We start from the raw sequence: 18,995 nt of genomic DNA, 5'->3' as shown, positions 1-18,995 counted from the left end.
ACCAAATGAAGGCTTACATAGGATAAAGGTCTGTGCCATACAGGAACTACCATACATAAACATCCTACATAATAAACTAATAAATTTTCACAAGCAGCACGTCATTGAATATAAAGACATTACAAGGAATTGTATCAGAGGTTAGTTTCTGTTATCTTGAAACACCTTGTCAACTGACAGTCCTCCAAACTCTTAGATTCTGGGAAGGGGAAAAAATTGTCTCCAAATCGAATTCCAAGCTATTCCATGAGTTTACAGTTTAATAAATAACTTTCAGAGATATTATTCTAATAAGAAATCCTGTTAGTATATATTCGGGGGTAAGGTTAGTTACATCATAATACCTTCTAGTGGTAGAATATTTTACAAAACTTACCTGCCTAGGATAGGACATTACTCTACCAATGGCAGGCATCTCTATATGAATTCATTTTTTAAACCACCAAAAGTGTTGGATGGTGTTCTACCTAGTAAATTTTGTAAACGTTTTGGATTTTTTTTCTTTTACTTTTTGGAAAAGCAGTGGGAAAACATGTCGATAAAAAGCCAAAGTTTCACAAAGGGTCCCTTCCTCAAGGCGACATAGTGAATAATGCTCACTATGTTCCTGAGAAACCACCCCTGTGTGTCCCTAAAACATTGGCTTTTATCAAACATCTTTTGCCTGAACTTTTACAATAAAGCATGAATCCTGTATTTTGGAGTACAGATGACCTCATGTTCTGTTTCCAGTTATTCTAAATGGATCCAACCTTGGTTGTCATTTCAACCACCTTTCTTCTATTACAAGTCCTGTTTGCTGTAAGAAGTGTATTTCTATCACAGACATTGCTTGGGTTGAAACCCCTGAATAAATGACTATCACTTACCCCCAGTTTGACTTTAAGCTGACTTATTCTTAAGAAAATATTAGTTTAACCACATTATGTTCATTTCCATGAACCTTCTTGCATTGTGTTGAGAAACTAAACTGGAGCTTGGCCTTTTTAATAGATTGGTGCATGTTAAAAAATATTATTTGTGTTTTTTCCTCTTTCTTAGGCCCCCTCTTCTCCATCATCACCAACAGTTAAAGAATCTAAATATGAGAAAAGATGGATTGATGAGCTTTCAATTCCATTACTGATGGCTCGAATTTCACGCTTCAAAGCTTCAACTGTGAAGTTAAGGTTTGCATTATTCTATGTACAAGTAATCAGTTCAGTTATTTATTTGATATATTTACTATTTAAAGGGAAATTAGAGTGTGTTATCAAAGAGTGCATATCTTGTTATTATTATAATGTTTACATCTATTTTTCACACGCCTTTCCAATTTTTCACTGTTTGCTGAAGCATGCATTGGTTATTGTATAACATATAGCTATATATTGTTCTTATAGCCATGTGGATTTACATATGCACTAATATTGGCTGTGGTCTTTTTGCAGCTGATCCTTTTCCCATCACATACCATGCCCTCTATACCGATAGGGTTATGCTTCCTCGTATTAGAAACTCCATCAAAAACACGGAGCAGCACAGAAGTGACTTTACCAAATATCCAGAGACTAGCAGACAAAGGCAGCAGTACCTTAGATTCACAGTACATTTACACAGCTATAGGCACAGGAATAAATCCAAGTTTCCGTTTTTTCAGGAGCAATTCATGACAAAAGTTTTTCATGGGACTGTACAGGTACAGCCAATATATACAAAACAAAACTTCATCTTAGTTTGGGTGCCCTTTAATTTCTTTAACCTAATGAACAACTGCAGTGAGGCAACAAATTTATGGTTATCATTATATTTTATGTATGTCACAGCAGTTCAGTCATATTGCATACACCTGATACAGAAATCTACACAAAACAGAAATATAAAATAAATATTAGCAATGACATAGTGGCAATATTAAGTAAGCTTCTTAGCTGTTAAGAACAGCATGAATGTAGCATTTTGTTGTATTGGTAAGGCTATCCATTAAGTCACTGGGCGATTTGTACTTGTGTTGCCTCCAAGTTAACTTTGGTAACTGATATATAAAGTTTCAAGAAAATGAAGACCAAATTACCAGTAAAGAAAACCTGACACCATTTTTATAAAATTGACATTATTTACATAGCAGTAGGAGTAGTAGCCGCTGTATTTCAAATATAGAGAATACAAATATGTTAATTGGAACCTTGTTGTTATAGGCCCCATAGTTGTTGGTATCTTATTGCTCATGATGTGATATCTTGTGAACTGATGATCTTGTGAGGCTCCAGTTAGACTTAGATATGATACCACACTCACACATATATACACACATGAGGTCATTTTTTTGACATTAACACCTTACATAGAAGGAGTATATGTATATACCTATTAGGCACAAAGCCATTAAGAATGTGGTTGACTTCCCAAGCATCAGAATTCCAAGTGCGTTTAAATGTGTGGTCACTAATGGATCCTGCCAGAAGACCCAGGGGGTTGGTGTGACCCAATGCAGGCAACCCTCTCCCTGCAGTCCAAATGCATAAATGCTGCTGTGGTAGTAAAGATTGAAGGGAAATACCACAGCCTCCTCCTTGGAGATTGGACATACGTCATCAGGGGCTTCCTCTAATGTAAAAAAAGAGTGCTTGATCTATGCATACTCAGTGAGATTGGCACTCATTTTTTTTACAATTGGAGGAAGACATGCAACCTAATCTTGCACCTGTGCAGTGCAAAACTGGAAGACTTGGGAAGAACCTAGAAGAAAGAATATTGCAGTGTTGGATGGAACGGTGAGTTTCAGAAAAAAGAAGGAAGCCAAGACAGTGCAGGATTTGCTGGGTGCGGTTTTGTACATGAATCAAAGGCAAGTAAAGGCAACAAGTAAAGGTTCTTTAAAAAAATCAAATTTTTATAAGTTATATCTATAAAAAAAAACTTGTAAAAGTCCATAACTTATAGTTCACATCGAAAGAGTTTCAGGTCAGAAGGTTTAGTAATGTAGTTCTATCATTCCTCATATTATACTACTAATGCTATTTCCAACGTTGTAATTAATTTATAATGATGTTCTAATTTATCTTAGTTAACTTAAAGACTATTTGCTGAGCTAATTTTAAATGCAAAGTGCACTGCATTTCTACGGTGCTGTTATTTAATAATGGCATCAAGGGTAATGGCACAAATAAAATAGTGTGGGAAATGATTTGAATAAATTAGAATTTTAACCCACATAGGTAATGCAGCTGTCAAAATGTGTTGTATTATTTACAAACACATTTATTTTTATAAAATTATGTATTAAAATAATAATGTATTAAAAAAATAATGTATTAAAATATAAAAAAGTTTACATAATTATTTGAATAGGTCACACAATATTGGTCTCAAATCGTTATGTTAGGTTGTCTGCAATATAGTCTGAACAGAATGGAGTGTATTATAAGATTCCAAAAGTAAACAAATTGAATATCCGAACGACTCTGTATATGCAAACACTAAGAATAAACATCTATTTCTCCAAAATATACAACTAAAAGAGTTTAATAATTTGTAAAAAATAATTGTTGATCCTATGAGCTCTGGCCAGTTCTGGTAATTTCAGAACATCTGTTATGAAAATGAGGAAAAGGGAAACTGTTCTAACATCCTTACCTAAATTACATTCTACCAGTTTTTGTGTCATTAATAAAAATTGCTATTTCTATTTCCATTTCCATTTATTACATTTAGTATTTGAAGCTATTTTTAAGGAAATGTTAAAACTGCCCTTGCAGTAGGGGTTCTCTTAAACTTCAAGGGTAAATGCTAGTTTTTCCTAGGGTACCATAAAAAATGACTTTTAATTATTGTATCCCCCCTCTCCAGCCTTCCTCCAGTGGTCTACATTATAGGTAGGCATTTGGTGACCAATGCAGGAATATTGGTCTTGCATTGTATCTGATGAAATTGGAGTGCACAGAGAGGCTTGTGGGAGTGAGGGATGGAAGATAGTGAAGTACAAGTACCCAGGACAAAAAAGAAAAAAACATCAACCTTTGTATTGTGAGGTAAGCCCTATAGCAATGCTGGGTTTAAACATTCCTTCGGATTTCAGCTTCCAAAATAGTTGGCCAAAAGATCTGATAATTACATGTGATAAACTAGGACATCAATTTAAACCATTCGCACTTTGGAAATGGCATTAACAGTATACCATGAGCAATGAGGGTACCAGATAGTTAAACCATCTGACCTCCGGGAAGGATATAAATCCTTCTACAAGCATTACGTTGCCATCATCTACAAGTTATTTTAATACACATTATATATAGAAAGCAGAAAAAAAATACTATTATATAAATTTTGAAATCACTGTATCCATAGATAAAATTAGTTGAAACAGCTCCAAAAATATATACCTGAGCTAAAATTATTCCAAATATTAAAATCCATAAAGTCAGAGCCACCATATTGCATGCTTGAATCTGCTTTTCATTTAATTGAATAATATAAATTAATAATAACATAATTTTTAAAGGGAAGATTTTCAACCTCTTTAATCCCCTAGTGCATTTACTACTATAAGCAATATGTGGAGCTCTGTAAACTATGAAAAAGGTTTATTTCCAAAGAAAACTATGGTATTGGAATCTAAGGAAAACTATAATCCTAATTACTTTTTATCTACTCAGCTAAAGCTAAACTAAATTAATATTTTCTTGCAGAGTAGTAATCCACTTTTTCTAAGTGAACAGCCTATATTACTTACTAGTAAATCAACCACCATTATTTCATTACATGTGCAGGCTCCATTTTTGGCTTAGCAGTATTGCAGAACAACTCGTTCAGTGCATGTCAATGAGTCAGGTCTAATGTGACTAAAAATAATATACTTTCATTAAAGCTGAGTAATCTCAAGACACACAAAGTAAGGTTGTTATCTCATTACCACTATATGGAGCAATTACAAATTTAATTATGAAATACAAAAATTATAGAACAGCAAATAAATGAAAATGTGAATGTCACATCAAAAATGATAGTTTGGTAAAAGGGATCTACAATAATACCTACCACTTAAAATGGAACTTTCACAAAAAATTACACTTACCCACTTATCTTTACTTTCACAGAGCCCACAATCCCTCTGCATTCCGATATCATTGGCCCCATTCATTCTGCCCCATCTTCTGGAGTCTTCTGGGTTCTTCTAACTTTGCCCAATCTCACACTACACAGGCATGAGACTGGGTGATGTTTCCTCCTTAAAATGTAAAACAAAAATGTAAATCACACATGCATGAGATCGGCACTTTTTTTTTGTTGGAAAGCCCCTTCTGCACATGTCAGAGATTGGGCATGCGCAGAAGGGACGGCTTAAATCCTCTTGAGACACATGATGTATGTATCCCTGGAGGCTGTGGGATCCTATTCAGTCTTTACTGCCGCAACAAAAGAAGGAGAGGGATCCTTCCCTAAAAAAAGTAATTAACAAAAGATTTTTACATTATATAAAGGGTTAGCCAACCTTTTATATGATGTTAAAAATTTCATGATAGGTCAACTTTTAAAAATTACCCTAAAATGCTGAAAACAAAACACTCTTTGTATTTGCGGTAAAAGGAGTTATTCTGGAAGATATTTGTTTTTTATCATATCAAAGTCAAGTTGTGTCCAGTTCTTTCCTATAGAAAATATTTCATATCCTCAGTTTAAAATTATGTTGTGCATATAGAGTACTGCATCCTTGATCTCATATTAATCATCTCTGCCTGCAGGGTTATATTACCTATACAAATTATGTACCCAGTCTATTCTATTTGAATGTCTTATCCAGTGTTTTATTGTGCCTTATGCTAAGATTTGATCTAGATTGAAGAACTGATGTGATCAGTTCCATTTTAAGGTATTAATGTAAACCTCTTTTACCAAACTATCATTTTTGCATCAATATTGCCAGTTCGGCTCAATGCTTTTCCAAGTGCAACAGATTGAGGTACTGGAGACCAATGTAAAAAATGACAGACAGTAAATTAACAATTACCACCTCAGATTATTCATAACAAAGGTTTAAATTAAATAATAATGCAGTTCTGTTTAAAGAGGAGTTTAGTTCTTTAACCATTGCTTTAAATGCAGCAAGATTCCCTAGATGAATCACACCCCATCCCCTCCATTATGCTGTTAGCTACTATTCCAGTAATCCGGGAAAGGATCTATCTCTCTGTGGCAAGGCCTATTTCCTTGCATAATGTTGACAATAAGTTATACATCAAGATTCTCGCCACTAGACACCCTTACTTCCCTCCCTTCTACATGGTGAAGTGAGATTTGTTCCGGAAAAAGAGGCAAGAGACAACACAACTCGAATCATCCATCTCTTTTGCACAAAAGCATCAATTGCCGCTGTGCCTGCTTTCCATTGATGCTGAGAAGGCATTTGACAGGGTTGATTGCCAGTTCCTAGACATGACTCTGCAGCAGTTGGGCATGGGCCCTATGCTCAGGAGTAAGATCATGACACTTTACTCTACCCCAGCTGCTGGAGTGCTGGTTAATGGGACTTTGTCAGAACACTTTTCTATATTCAACGGCACAAGGCAGGGTTGCTCACTCTCGCCTTTACTCTTTGACTTGATGATAGAACACCTAGGAGTCGTCATTCGTAACAACCCCTCCATACACGGTGTTCAGACACAATGTCACTACCACAATTTGGCCCTCTACGCAGATGATCTTTTACTATACCTTACACAACCGGGTAATAGTTTAACCTCCTTACTTTCATAATTTCAACGATTTGGTCGTTTTAGTAACTTAAGTGAACTATTCTAAAACGGAAGCCTTGAATGTGACCCTCTCACCACACTTGGTCACAACACTTAAAAGGAATTTTTTATTTCAATGGAATATTATCTCCATTACATACCTAGGCACTGAGATCCTAGCAGATCTCAGCTTACTCTACTCTCCTAACTACGTCCCACTACTTACTAGACTATCTAGAGATCTTGAAAATTGCAAGCTCAGGGCGATCTCATGGTTTGGTAGAATGTCAGTTTTGAAGATGGACACCCTTCCCAAATTCTTATGTATCTTTTAAACTATCCCCATAGCCTTCCAAACCTTGCAGTCTCTTCTGATACATTTTGTTTTGGTTTGTGAAGGTCGCCCGAGACCTAAATTCTTTCCAAGTTTTGAACTATACTACAAGGCAGTGATGTTGGCATGTACAGTAGACTAGCATAAAACTCTCAAATACAAACTGTCAACCTTAGCAGAACAATCTTCATCTTCACTAGATTTGTGGTTCCTCCCATGGGCTCTGAAGCTGGCGTTGCCCAGGAAGATGGACATGTCCCCCTCACCAGGGCTACTTTAAAAACATGGTCAACTGTCACAGATTGTGTTCATCTTACTACATATACTGGCCCACTTACACCTCTGTTGGACAGTCCTGCATTCCCAATCGATATCTCAGTCTCCCTGATTCTGGCCTCATGCCAAACACTTCTTTGACCCTGTGGGGGGGTCACCTTCCTACCCCCCTGCTCTTGTACCCTATTGGTAGTTTATTGGTTGCTCAGACACAAACTAAACTCTTATTGTAAGCTCTTGCATGCTTCTCCCAATCTGCACAGACCCCTGACAGAGTTTGAAAAACTCTGTGTATCCACCGATCCCCCACACTACATGGTATCCCAGGTATTCCCACCCCCTGTTTGCACACCCCCATATATATATATATTTTATATATATGTGTTTCTTACTGTGGTCTTTATTGGATGTACAATTGCCCTACTTTTATATTGTTGTTTCTGATGACTAGGATGACTTGGAATTTACCTTTTGAAAAGCCAATAGAATTAGATTTACCATATATATGCAGCAAGGTTATCGGAACCTTTGTGATTCCAGAATGTTTAAAATGGTGAGGGGGAGAAATGTGGAGGAACCCCACATAGGAAAATATAAAAAGCATTTCTTCAAGGTTTATCTTACCAATAGAATCCTATAATGTCAGTACTTTGGTACTGTTTGATACAAATTTTGCCAATGTGTGATTCAGTTGTATCGTTACAATGTAACAATTTGTGTCATAAAATATTCTCACCATTTTAAGACTTCACTTCTCATACCATTACTTTATTTATGACAGATTTACTAAGTGTTTAGAACTTTAGGTGATTCATTTAGGCAGCCTATTAACTAACTAACTATGTCTAGTGTTACCTGGCAATCTGTAAAGATCCAGTAAAAATAAATGTGCTCATTTCCTTGTGACTCTTTTTATTTTCATTCCATAGTATTATGAAAACGTTGTAGAAAATTTGCCATTTTCATCAATGTAATCCTCATCTGCATTCACCATGTGCCATGCATTGATCTTTGTTTGTTTCTAATGAGACATCTGCCAATAAAGTTAAATCATGAATTAATATAAAGTTTATTGATAAGAGGAGTAATGGACTATGTAATTGTTATTTTTATCAATAGTATATTTTTGCAGCCATCATTATATTAATATTTTGTTGATACATGTCTACCACAGACCTAATTCGTTTGAATTGCTGGCACAGGATGGTGTAAGCTCGGGAACACTACAGCTTCAATCAGCACATGACAGCGCAGACTGGCTACGAGCAATATCAACAAACATTAATGATCTGTTATTACAACATGTAAGTTCTGTTCAAATCACTAATATGGGTCTAGAAAAAAAAAGAAGTTTGGGTTTTGGATCTATAAAATCTAAAATGTTTCTTATTCAAAAGTAAAATGTTATTTTAAAGCACTAAATGACGTAAACACCAAAATGTAACCAATTAGAAAAACTAATTGGTTAATTCTCTACCAGGGTTCTGTGGAACCCTAGGGATCCTTCGGAGATTGCTAGGAGTCCCTAGGGCCAAAAGCAATTAGTACCTCTGAGTTCTCTTTTATTGATTTTTTTGGCCATCTGTATGGGTGACAATGGCAATGTAAGAGGCATTCTTCTTATTGACCACAACACTAATCTACTGTGGGTTTAGTATTTACAGTGGGGGTTCCTAGGAAAGTATTTTTCAAGGTTGCAAAAGGCTGCATTAGTCCTTTAGCTACTATTCTTGCAATTGACAAATAGCTAAAGTTGAGGGTTATTTAACATGCTGAACTAGTACCTGGTAATGGTGGGGGAACAGTGGGTGAACTTGCCTAATTGCAGTTTGGGAACCCTACATAGTAACTGGCCAGAAGGTGGGTATCTATAAATAATGACCATGGTTCCCATTGTTTGGAAGTTGCTAGGCTCAGTGCTACCAATGGAAAGGCTGCCTAATATTTATACTAGAAACCCAGTGCCTGGCCAGTTACTGAGTACATGGCAACAGTGTTACTGTTGGCCACCATCGCTTAGGGTCGCTCTATTTAAAATCACCATTTACAAAGCATTTGGTCAAAAACTAGCTGGGAGGTGGCTGGTGGCATGGAAACCATTTTCATACATGCCACTTTTTCTCTTTACCAAGGTTTTTATTAATGTATAACCGGATTAAAAAAAAATATTGAGCTATTTCTCACCGGTGAGGTTGCGGTGCATTTAGTGCTTCTTCATGCCAGGAAACGCTGCCACATAGGGAGACGCTATATGTTGTGTTCACCTGTGGCAGTCCCCATAAGTAATGAATAGGGAATACAGAGTGATACTAGTACTGCTCACTGCTACCAGCTGTCAAATGTGCAGACGCTGGTTCTGGTCGTAAAAATAAGAAAAATAAATAACAGCACGCAAATAATAATCAAATTCTTTTCAGGATACACAGGAAAACCAACAGGATGTATTGGCATGTTCACTGATATACCTCCTGTGAGATTATTCCACTTTAAGTAGAAATCTCTTTTTAAATAGGTTAGATGTCAAACATGATTGTATTGTTCCACTTTCTGGCAGCTTGACAGAAAAGGGGTAAGCTTGATTTTTAAACAGTGGCGATCATTAATCTCTGGCAAAATAATGATAGCATGTGCACAACACATTTCAAGACTAGCTGAGAAATGCTATATAGAGCCTCATATGTAACAGATGGAACACAGCTAGGATCTCCCACACCATACTAAGTCCAAGGACTATCCCTCAATTTACAGATACAAATTGATTACATGGCTACTGTGTATAATGACATTGCACCAACCAAGGGACGCCTGGTAAATGGTGTGCAGAAATCTGTTGTCGGAACATACTCTCTTACTCAGATTGAAGGAAGAGTGAAAAATAGCTGACTGTTAAACTGCATTTCTGGCATTTCATTCTTTTAAAAGGGGAATTGCAGCCAAAATAATATGTAGAATTTGCTTTTGTCTTTTGCTGTGCCTATTTCTTTCTCTTGGAACTTTTATTTCTGCTTTCAACTGCAGATGCATTTGCATATACATATCTTATGCACAGATGTGTCCTCTGTGTTATTAAAGGAGTCAAAGTCATGTATGATATTTATTTAGACTGAAATCTCCCCTTAATAGCACATTTACTGCTGAGACCTATATAATTCTAAAACAATGCATTACAACATGGCACGCTATTTTTTTTCAGAGCAATCTGGCATAGTTTTGTTTTATATCTAAAAGTGGTCCACAGCTAAAAGTGAAGATTCTATTTAAAGTCCCTCTGGTATGTTAAAAATTAAACCTTCTTGTGGTATCCAATATTGTTCTACTTCTACCTCCCTGTCATTCCTGTTGGCTGGTAGGTCAATATCATGCAGAAAATTTACCTTTTATGCACATTTCCAGCAAATTGCATTGATCTGAAACTAATCCAATCAAACTTTTTAAGCATCTGTTTTTTCATCATTTTTATTTTTGTCATTTTTTTAAACATCAATGTTTTTAGGCATCTGACCACTTATATTGGCCAGTTAGGCCATCCCTTATAAATATGGACCATAAGGAATGTATGATAGAATGTATGATAGGTCAGGAATGAGTTGACAAGTTTTGATATAATGAAAGTGTTATAGATTTGCCAATTCAGAGCAGCTTGGTATCCAGGCAAAATCAGGGTGCTAAAATCTGCTGTAGGTATTTGCAGTCTTATCTAAGGGGGGTTACTGAACTAGTTTAAAGACAGTTCAAAAGGCTAGTGTGAGTCAGCCCCAAAACAACTTCCACAAAGCTTTATTAGCAGGGATATAATTGAACATTTTATTTGAAACTCATTGGAAGGAGCTAGATAATGAATACCTAAGGGGTTAGGGTTCATATGGTTGCGAAGCCTAGAACATCATATTTGATAGCGGACGAAAGAGAAGAAGAAGAGGCTTTTTTGTGGCATTACTTAGGTTCAAAGTGCTTTACTAATTCATGGATAATGATTAATATCCTGTGCGATACATAGGTCAGCTGTGCTTAGAACATCATGATAAACATGTATTACTATACCAATTATACAATATTCTCTAAAGTCTTGTATGGTATTGTCCCTTTTCCCAACATGTTTCACCACCTAGATTATTCAGGGGATTGGTTGGGGACTTATATTGTTAGTTGGTTTTCAGGTGAGTGGTGAGTGTGAAGAATGAAAGCAACAATAGAGTTAAAAAGATATGTGCGATGGTTGGATGGTGGTGAAAGGATCTAAATGATTTTTTTTAGCTCATAATGGAGAGGGAGAGGATTATTGAAAGAAGTTTGCTTCCAAGAATATAGGTTATGGACCTAGGTAGTAGTTGGTCCAGATGTGTGTACTGGCTCTATATATAGTTATGATATTGAAGGAAAAAGCTGGGTGTTCGGAGGTGTTCTCTGGCTATGAATCGGCACCTCATTCGTCTAAACAAATGAAACCTAACAATATCATATATGTTTTTCTTCGCACACATGTCAAGACTTTATTCACACTTCCATAGCATAAAACAAACAAAGCATCTGCTCATATCAGTGACAAACTTAGCCTATATCAGTTCCTTTTGTAGTGTTCCCTAATATGTTTTTCAAAACACATGACATTACACCAAACTTTTTAGGAATTTATGGGGAGTGAGCTTTTCCCAAAGTGGCAGGCTGACATAGAAAGCAAAACAGAAAGCTTTTGACCCTAGGTAAATCATATACAAAAAAGGCCCGTGTACAGCTGAGAAAATAAGGCCTGGAATATGGACCTAGGAATATGGGCTTTATTCTTTCCAAAAGCTACAAAACCTCTGAGCTGCAGAACCCAAACCAAATCTAAAAAAAAGTTTGTTTTCTCTTTAACAGATGAAAATCAAGGAGCACATAACAATGTGTAGGTGAGAAACTTACTGTATAAAACATCTCCACTATCCACTACCCTGACAGCCAATGCCTCACAACTCTTACATGTTTATTGTCTAAATTTTAAAGACTGATTTCTAATGCTTCCCATTTTATCTTTTTATTCTGAGATTAGTTAATAAATTATTGTATCAAAATTTAGTTGCAACCATACAGAACAGCCTGTCAGAAGAAGAATTTATGTACAGCAATTTGTGTAAAGCATTTAAAAGAAAAGTATAGACTTGCTTTATAGGGAAAATATATTCCTTCATAAAAGTGTAGATAGTGTGCAATAAAACTGCTACAGTGCAAATATGAAACAAATTAAAGACTGTATAAATTTGCATGCATAAAGATTTTTTTACAGATTTTGCAGAGTCGCAAATTTCTTAAACTTCATGAGATGTCTTATAAAATGTCCTGTTCTTAAATAATATTTTTTTTATACCAAAAAAATAAAAAAAAAATGAATACATAGTAGGTCACCTTCCTTTTCACTATGTTCTTCCCAACATTGATGAGTTGTTGCTTATGATTGAAAAATATTGAAAAAAAAAAAACATAAAAATTTTATAGACATATTTCCAGGGAAGTGATGTCACTTACTTGACTCTGGCATAAAAACTAAAACCTAAATTAAATGTATTTCTGCAGAGAATGAGTTAGATACTTGTATACTTCTGTTGCCCTCACGGTCTGCTGGTGATGTGGTAAGGGGCCTACTGCAGGATCACCACTTTCAACCAGACCTTTTGAGCATATGGTCCTCCACTGGACCCTATGGTTTCTTCCTGTAACCCAAAATTACCAAAAGGACACAACAGTGTTACTTAAATCTGAAAAGTAGTCATTCCTGAGTTTTATGTGTCAGACACATAAAAAAGCAGGAAAAAAACACAATTCCAGATTTAAGTCACATAACTCCTGATATTACATTGGCTGCCAGCTCTTGATTACCTGGACCAAACCCTACATCTTGATACTTCTTTCTCTATAGAAGCTGAATGTAATAGGCGGCTGCATTAAACTTTGTTGTACTTAGGAACTATGTTGTGGATATCTCTCCGGCAAACCATCATATAAGTAAAACGATCAGATCAAGAAATATGGACTGTTAGGAGGCACTCTTTGGCCCCACAATCCCAGGTAATGCCTCACCGCAGAAGGGTGCACGTGGCCTATTCCCTCTGGTGGCTTAACTTGAAGTAGCACAGGGGTTTTAGAATTAGTGCTCTGAGAGTTGCAGCATCCCTGTTTCCCTTTAGCTGGGTTTTTCCTTTCGGCATCCTCTGCACTGAGGCTGCACAGCTGAATGGAGTTGGAGCTGTGTGGAGCTGATTCACAGAGTGGTTCCTGAGCAATCGCATTGGCTGCTGGGACTTTATAGCCTATCTGCTTCCTTGTTATAACATTAGCTGGGCTTATTTGTGCTGGAGAGATTCTTGAGTATTTTTCTGTTGCTGACCTTTGCCTGTTGCTGACATTCCGCTTGAACTCAGCCTGGACCGACCTTTGCCTGTGACCCCGACTCTGCTTGTGCCCTTTCCTTTGTACCTCGTTTGGTGAACTGATCTCCTGTGTTTGACTTCGGCTTGTTTTCTGGATTTCCCTGGTAATTTCTGTACTCTGTATTTGTGGCTCCTGGTCAGCTGCTGGCCCAATGAATATTATAAACATAAAAATACCAATAAACACTAAGAGTGGTATATATTCAGATATTACAGAAATACATTATGTCAGTGGGTAACGGAATGATCAATAAACTGATACGGAATGACAGTGAAAACTCTGTGCCAGAAATGATCAAAAGATTTTAAGAAATAGTGATGGATTAATACTTATTTTCTAAGAACAAACAAAAACAGATGGGTATTTAATGGAGTGTATTACTAGAATTTGGGACAATGTATAAAGTTAAGCTGTGCTATTGTGCCTTCAAGGGCCAAAGATGAACCTAAGATGTCAAAAAAACAAAAAGCTTCTGTACAGTGCCCACAGTTCTAAATAAAATACATTTTGAAATGACATAAATATATTATCCAGAATACTATGAAAGGTTTCATAGTATGGTATTGTGCTCCTTTCAATTCTGGGTTGCTTTGAGGTTTTCTGACTATAAAAGAAATAATTACTTGGATACTTAACTGATTCTGTATGTTATTGGTAACAAAGGGTAATGGCAGTCATGGGTGTTCTCTATATCATGTCTTCAATATTGAGTAAAAAGAATGAAAGTCAGTTAGTCAATAGTAGGTAAAATAAATATTTACATTTGGGACAAATGTAGCTCTGTTTGTCTTAAGCAAACATTTAACCTCCTCCTTCCCTAAAAGGGCAAACTCACTGGGTATCTTCTATGTTTTTATTCTCTTTATTATATAATGTCAGAAAGCTTTGTCTTTGCAGCCGTAAAGGCTATTGAAGCCATGAAATTGAACTTAAAACCAATGTTTGGATAGCGGCAGGGGCAGACATGAAGCGGTGCAATTTGTGCTGCTGCATGAAGGTTCTGCATCTTCCTCAACTACTGGGCACCCCACACAGGGGGCCAAGTCAGTTCTGCACAGGGCCCCACTATTGGTCCGCTGTATGTTCACTACTGGGTAGTTTCTAGTTGAGATTTTGTTTTTCTGTTTTCTTCTCTAGGGAGAGTATCACTTCCTTTATATCTTACTTACCTCTGCTGTTAGCTCTGATTCAAAAATTAATGTAAAATCCAACATTTTTAAGTCGTTACAGAAACATAAGGTGATAAAAATTATCAAATGGGGGAAAGCTGTTCTACTGACATCTAGCAGGGTATGTCCCCTAACATTTGTGAAACTGTTGTTATCTTCAGCTGTGGTCCCCTGGGACGTGAAAAGAAAAATTGATGGTGTTCCTAGATGTTTCCAACACTACTTTACTTAAAACAAGTGTATTACATATACTTTTGGAAAGGACATTTTACTTTTACTTTTATATTATGCTAGATGTAAAGACATTTTTTAAACTCAATGGGCCTGATTTATTAAAGATCTCCAAGACTGGGGAAAATGGATGAGTATTCCAGCAATCCTAAAATGGATTTAAAAAAAACTATTAATTGACAAATGTGTTTATTCCTGAACCAGATCCATTCCAGGTTTGCTGGATCACCCATTATTGTCTATCTTCTCTAGCCTTTGAGAGGTGTAATATATAGAGCCCAATGTTTTAAATGTTCAATCCCTGTAAATTCTGACAGACGTTTTTTTTCCTTATATTACCAACTTAACTTCAGCCTAGACTACCCAGCCGTCTAAATATTCATAACTTTGACTTGACATAACAATGTGTTAACATTGTGTTTGGAAATGTAGATAAATTTCTCTGGTAACGCTTGTCTAAATTCTTTCTATAAAATGAATTTTAGTCAATACTAATTGTATATCTTTTGTAAGCCTTCCAGACCTTCATGCGGGTTAATTACATTTGGTTTCTGCCATCCAGGTGTCACATATTGCACATAACAATCGTATTTCTTTGTAGCATATCACCCATGATCCTGCGTAGTCTTAAGGAAGCCTTCATTAATTTTTCCTATTAGCCTGATTTTCCATGAATGCTTTGGGTTTTCAGGGCTTTTTCATTTTTTCATTTGAAAATCATAAGTAGTCAGTTACTTGATCTTTCTCTGCAACTTTTTTTTCCAGTTTCCCATGATTGATATTCAAATAAAAGCATTTCACTTGTACACTGAACAATAAATTCCAATTTTATGGTGCAATGTGATATCATCAAGAGACTGTATATTTACAATAAACACTCATGAGAACATCATTTGGAAGTAAAATTTAAATTCTGCAATATATTTTCTAACACAAAAAAGACTAAAATTCACTAAATAAAAGTTTAAGTAATGAAAAAAGATGATTACCTAAGTACGAATCTGAAGAAGTATTTTTATTATGACACTTGAGCTAAGATATATTCTTTTTTCCCTTTAAAGTAAAGAATACAGCTTTCCTTAATGCTGCAATAAATACATGAACCTAAATCCTAGCTAGACTCCTTTTAGTTTGCTTGAATACCTTCATAAATTATTAAAGCTTAGAAGAGGATAAAGTTATACAGAGAATTTGGGGTTATTCCCAGGTAACTACATCCCTATACCTTAATTATCTTTATATCTCTACAATTTTTTGTAAATTTACTATTACTCTTTTGTTTTATCATACTAAATGTTAGAATTACAATTTTAATGTTGCAATAAACCAAATAAAAGAGAAATATCTGCTTATAAAATGTACAGCTTCTAATATGAGCATTTAAATTGATGTCAGCATATAATAGTTTCATTTTAACATAAAAAATGTTTTTACCAAGAGCCATGTATAGAACTGTAATATTTACATTAGTTTTAAGTATCTATCTCTTTGTCTCTGAAAAAAAAAGTTATTACAAAGGTATTCACAGATCTGATACTTCAGCAGAATCAATAGGCTGGAGAGAATACACGTTCAACAGCGAAACTGTGTGATCAAGCAAACCTGGAATTGATCTGGGATCAGGATTGAAATGACTTTAAAGAAATCCATTCCAGGTTTGCTGCATCACCCAAATTCGCTTATGAAAGTGTATTCTCTCCAGCCTTGGTGAGCTTTAATAAATTAGACCAATTATAATTCTAACCTTCACCCATATATATTTACTATTCTTATTTCATTTTAAAAAGCTGCATGAAAAACTGGTGTCTTGCCCATGACCATTGGGGCTATAGTTGTTCTTGTAGAACACAGAGAATAGGCTCTATATTGATCATTTTTTTTCTGTAAATAGTAGGGCTCATTCAGATCTCTACTGGTTGGACCTACTATGCTCCATCCCATGAAGCCTAATACACCATATCATCAATGGAATAGCTGTGTCAGTACATAGGTGAATTATTCTAGAAAGGTTCGGTATATGGCTGGTTCCATTTCTGCATGCACATGTTGTTGAACCTATGGAGCATAATGGGCAACAAAAAATTAAGTCAAGTCCAATATTAAATATATACAAAAAAGACATTGATAAGTAAAGGTAGTAAAAAGTAGTAAATGTAGCTCACTAATTCTTTCTAGGATTGTCTAATTTTTGTTTTTTTTATGAACTTTGATATGTATAGTTGTAATTGTATGTATATAGTAGTAAATGTTCTGTGCTACCCAGTATAACAAACTGTATACCCCCAAAGGTCCTAGGTAATGATAGTCAAATTTGCTTCTGGATTCACCAACAATTCATCTGAATTGACCTTGTTTGGGGTAATTCAACAGATAATTTTAAATCCCATGGAAGTCCATGGGAAACAGCCCTAGACACTTGTCAGTGACAGGTAGAGAATACAGCTCAGTCAATACAGCCAGCGAACAGTGACAGGCAGTCATTCACCAGACATGGCTGATATTCCTTAGCAAAACATTACATCCCTCATTGACAGGTATCGCGCACAGCAGTTAGGCACATACTCTGTACCTGTAATTTTATAGTATTTTTTATTTTTTTACAGTATATTGTATTGTGTTACAGTATAATTAATATGGACCACATCATCAGTACCAGCAATGTACAGACTGACACAATAGGACATAATAGAATTAAACATTTTGTTGCATATTTAACGGTGCAATCAGACCGCACAGTGCACTTCAGTCAGCACTACATAGGCTTATTAGAGTAAGGATCTGAAGGGGTCATCGAATAGGGATGAATCAGAGCAGGCAAGGATCTACTGGTGGGCAGGGTGAAAAGTGGTGACAAGCACAAACCCTCATTATAAATACAATGCCATCCCATGTATCTCTTGGATTTTCACTTTGAAGTTTATCTAATATTACTTAGTAAGGATGAGCGAGCAAAATGTTTAATTTCGCAGCAAATAGGGCCTTTCTTGCTTACAGAACATGTAAGGGAGAACGGCTTTGTGATTTGCCACGAGGTTGTATTCTCGCCAAACTCAGATGATCTCTCAATGGAGAATCTCCATTAAGAGTTCATCTGGAGTTCGCCTGCTGTCACAGTTGATTGGAGGCACAGCTGTGACCGCAGGATCCCACTCTCCCCGGGCTGTACTTATCAATCAATAGGTACAGCCCGGTGACCGTGGGAACTGAACTCAGATGAACTCTCAATGCAGAAATGGCAATGAGAGTTCATCTGCAGTTCGCCTGCAGTCACAGCTGATTGGAAGCACTCACGTGCCTCCAATCAGCTGTGACCACAGGTTCCCACGCTCCCTGGGCTGTACTTTCCGGTCACTGGGCTGTACTTCCCACGGTTAGCGGGCTGTACTTACTTATTGATAAAACAGCCCAGTGACCATAGGAACTGAACGCAGATGAACTCTCAATGGAGAAACTCCATTGAGAGTTTATTTGGAGTTCGCCTGCAGTCACAGCTGACTGGAAGCACTCGTGTGCCTCCAATCAGCTGTGACCGCAGGTTCTCACGCTCCTTGGGCTGTACCTATCAATGATAAGTACAGCCCAGGGAGCGTGGGAATCTGAAATTCAATGGAATTCAGGAAATCGGTTAGTACCTAGACAAAGGATGGGGTTAAGCAAAAAAAAAAAAAAGTTACAAACAGGGGAGAAGAAAAAAATTAAAAGAATGAGCATTAAAGATAGGGTGGGAATGATTAGGGGAGCTGTATGTAGTCTTAGCTAGGTTGATACCATTAACGCTGTCCTTGGGTATCATATTGTCAGTCTGCAGGGTGAACAGATAGACTATCAATTTAATGTTTTTCCTCAACACCAACAGAGATTTATTTTCTA

General features: G+C 36.3%; 1 protein-coding gene across 1 annotated transcript in view; it reads left to right on the top strand.

The window, feature by feature from the left end:
* SNTG2 (syntrophin gamma 2) overlaps nt 1-18,995 on the top strand; it is a 225,310-nt gene that overhangs the window by 156,590 nt on the left and 49,725 nt on the right. The window contains exons 9-10 of the mRNA XM_072410095.1: nt 1,042-1,169; nt 8,495-8,624. Of these exons, the coding sequence (XP_072266196.1) occupies nt 1,042-1,169; nt 8,495-8,624 (258 nt within the window). The remainder of the gene's footprint in view (nt 1-1,041; nt 1,170-8,494; nt 8,625-18,995) is intronic.

The sequence above is a fragment of the Pyxicephalus adspersus genome, chromosome 4, assembly GCF_032062135.1.
Source record: "Pyxicephalus adspersus chromosome 4, UCB_Pads_2.0, whole genome shotgun sequence".
NCBI classification, from domain to species: Eukaryota; Metazoa; Chordata; class Amphibia; order Anura; family Pyxicephalidae; genus Pyxicephalus; species Pyxicephalus adspersus.
This window is presented reverse-complemented; position numbering and strand designations above follow the sequence as displayed.